The sequence below is a fragment of the Coregonus lavaretus genome (assembly GCF_964263955.1).
Source record: "Coregonus lavaretus genome assembly, contig: HAP1_SCAFFOLD_2065, whole genome shotgun sequence".
NCBI lineage: Eukaryota > Metazoa > Chordata > Actinopteri > Salmoniformes > Salmonidae > Coregonus > Coregonus lavaretus.
The window spans coordinates 21,420-24,724 of NW_028166645.1; the positions used below are offsets into that span (position 1 = coordinate 21,420).

The following is a 3,305-nucleotide window of genomic DNA, read 5'->3' on the forward strand; positions in this document are numbered from 1 at the left end:
CTCTCTCATTCTCTCTCCTCTCTGTCCCATCTCTCTCTCTCTCTCTCTCTCTCTCTCTCTCTCTCTCTCTCTCTCTCTCTCTCTCTCTCTCTCTCTCTCTCTCTCTCTCTCTCTCTCTCTCTCTCTCTCTCTCTCTCTCTCTCTCTCTCTCTCTCAGGGCTAGATTGATAGGTCCTTTGGTTGGGTACGGGGCTTGGGGTCATGTGTCTGTCCGCCAGCAGCTGCTGTCCCCTGTCAGAACCGGGACTGACAGGCCTGGACAGCAGTGCTAGTGCTACATTAGCGTGTTGGCGTAGCCAGACCAAGGCCACGTCCCACATGAAACCCTATTCCTTTTATAGTGCACTACTATTGACCAGGGACCATAGGGCTTAGTGCCCTATGTAGGGATTAGGGTGCCATTTGGAATGGACACCAAGCCCTCTCAGAGTAGAGGCTAAGGTGCCCCCTGGATAGACGGCAGGATTAGCAATCCTATTACTGCACTGCAGCACAGTTTAATAAAATTGTGACATATAGGGGATATTGAAATGAAACAAACTTGGATAAACCATATTGATGGTCCAATGAAGGACATTTATTATAATCATATGGAGACAACTGCTACAGGGAATAACTAGTATGCTGTTTCCTCTATTTTATTTTTGATGTGTTGTTGCTGCTTTTTTTTTTTTTGGTTCTATGACAGTGTTGTAATATTAAATGTGTCCACAAAGAGGCAGTGTTGTCCCATTCTTCATCGCAAAACCATGCAACAGATACTGTATCTTGAAATGAAGTTGAAAGGTGAGACCCTACTCTTTATTTTTTGTTTGGTTGTATGCACACCTCTATTAACGATATTTGATACATTCCACCACCAGATTAGGTTGATATCAACCCTTGACAAAAGTCAGACAGGAACAAGTTTAAGCGGAACCTCATAACGTAGTGTGTGGTATCCTACGGAAGGGATAACATACGCGCACTGCTATTTACCGGAACTGTTTCCTGTGTCAAAGGATCTTGCTAGCCGGAACGAAAAGTATCCACATTCAACTACTGTGTGGTAAAGAAAATAACTATCATTTTATGACACTATATTGTAAGGTGTATTCGTAATCTGATTATATAACGAGCTGTATTTTTTGGTACGTTGATTGTTCGTCAAACTGGAAGGCAACGACTGGTTAACTAGCTAGCTGACTTAGCACACAGCTAGCTAGCGTAATAGCTTCCGATAGCTTGGGGCTTCAGCTGTTGTTTGTACGGTTAGGTACTTGATGGCGTGTCTCTGATTCAGGGTTTCAAGTATTTGGGGCATGCCATGTTAAATGTTTAGTACTGTCCCCTATAGCTAGGTGTCTAGCTAGTTCAATGCTACGACAATGTTTGTCAGCTAGCTAGCCAGCCAACTAACGTTAGCTAGCTAGTCACCTGAAATGAGACATTTTTTAAATGTGGCCGAAGTGATTTTAATAAATGTCGTATGTTTCAGGGACAAGAGTTTCGGATTTCAAGACAAAATGGGTGAGAGAATGTTAAGGCGACATTTTTTTTTTTGCATGTCACCAACTTAATGGAAGAAAAAAAACTAATGGAGTGTAAAGAATAGGCATAAATTACCTATAAATTGAAACGCAGTTCAACAGTCTCACTTTTTCCTCATCCACTCATTAGATGGTGAAGAGAAGACCTACGGTGGCTGTGAAGGCCCAGATGCCATGTATGTCAAGCTGATCTCCTCTGATGGCCATGAGTTCATAGTGAAGAGAGAACACGCCTTGACCTCAGGGACCATCAAAGCCATGTTGAGTGGACCAGGTAAGGCCCTTCACTTCAGGGACCATCAAAACCATGTTTGAGTGAACCAGGTAAGCCCTTGACCTCATGGACCATCAACGCCATGTTGACTGGACCATGTAAGTGGTGTTTGATTGATATAGCAAAGAATCTGCGGGGGGCTGGCCTAGTGGTAGAGCTGCTGCCCCTGGAGGCAGTGGTTCAATACCCTATTCTTCCACTAAATTTCTCTCCTGTAGCCCATTCATCCATCTCCTCATCTCATATTCTAATCTGTTGAGAGGGCCAGGTAAGCAGACATTCAAACTGTTGAGGCAGGACAGGACAACATGTTTGATTTTACATGAAGAATGCAAAGGGTGTGCGGTCAAAGAAGCCCATGACTGAAACAGCTTGCTAGTCCAATGAATCACATACTGTACATCCATTGAATTAGCTGTACACACATTTTAAATGTTCAACCTGCTCATAATAGGTTCAAAGTGTTGGCATTTCCATTACTTTCTTTAATATAATCCCAAATATTAGTTGAAATCCTGTTCCCAACTTGATCTCAATGCTTGTAGGCTGGGAGTGCCAACGGTTAGTCATTTTGAATAAACAGAAATGTTAGTTCTGAACCAAATCTCAGATCAATAAAACCTCGTTCTGTGTATCAAACTAACAAACGTATCACTTACTTTTTTCCCCCCCCCAGGTCAGTTTGCAGAGAATGAAACCAACGAAGTGAACTTCCGAGAGATCCCCTCCCATGTCCTGTCCAAGGTGTGCATGTACTTCACCTACAAGGTCCGTTACACCAACAGTTCTACAGAAATTCCAGAATTTCCCATCGCCCCCGAGATCGCTCTGGAGTTGCTCATGGCTGCAAACTTCTTGGATTGTTAAAACTCAAAGAAATGTAGCAACTTAAACATTTTTTCTTTTATATTTGTTTTGACTATTTAACTTGTTTGCCATGTTGCTTCAGATATAAAACAAAGTGAATGATTAGTACTTTGTCAGTATGCTTTGTAAGCTTTGTTTATATAAAAAAAAAATTGCCACAGGCTTTATGTCCAATTTTAATTGGTAGTAAAGACTTTCATTTGAATATAATAAACTGAAATGGCTGCACCAGTTGCTCCAGAATGTGGCGACCCCCTCGTACACAATCATTCCTTACCTCCACACCACAATAAAGTATGTTTGAGTGTTTTGGTGCTAAATGGGTCCCTTGTGTGATGAGCATTTACAGGTTTATATTACATTAGAACAGAATAGCTGTTGATCAAAAAGAAAGGAGGACCGAGGCACTCTTCATAATTAATTAAAATGCCTTTATTAGTATGACATGTTCAATAGAAGCAAGTTTTTTTTTAAATCCGACGCGTTTCGGCTGCATGGCCTTCGTCAGGGAGGCTGTTGTGTTCATCACATCCATTTATCTGTGGGCCTGGCAGAGCAGTCTTGCCTCACTGTTGTGATTTTTCACAGCAGGGAGTTGAGTTATCTGCTCCTGATTAGATGTTCATTAGGTCATA

General features: G+C 41.9%; 1 protein-coding gene across 1 annotated transcript; it reads left to right on the forward strand.

Moving 5' to 3' along the window:
- The first annotated feature begins 969 nt into the window (after window positions 1-969).
- Window positions 970-2,921, forward strand: LOC311114466 (elongin-C). Its single transcript, XM_084189714.1, has 4 exons — window positions 970-1,048; window positions 1,478-1,509; window positions 1,660-1,803; window positions 2,480-2,921. The coding sequence occupies exons 2-4, from the start codon at window positions 1,506-1,508 to the stop codon at window positions 2,668-2,670; spliced, it is 339 nt and encodes a 112-aa protein (XP_084045840.1). The 5' UTR covers window positions 970-1,048; window positions 1,478-1,505; the 3' UTR covers window positions 2,671-2,921.
- The last annotated feature ends 384 nt before the right edge of the window (window positions 2,922-3,305 follow it).

Bases quoted from the DNA above. Each gene is read 5' to 3' on its own strand.
- LOC311114466 (XM_084189714.1), top strand. The intron at 1,804-2,479 runs GTAAGGCCCTTC...TCCCCCCCCCAG, and splicing joins AGCCATGTTGAGTGGACCAG to GTCAGTTTGCAGAGAATGAA.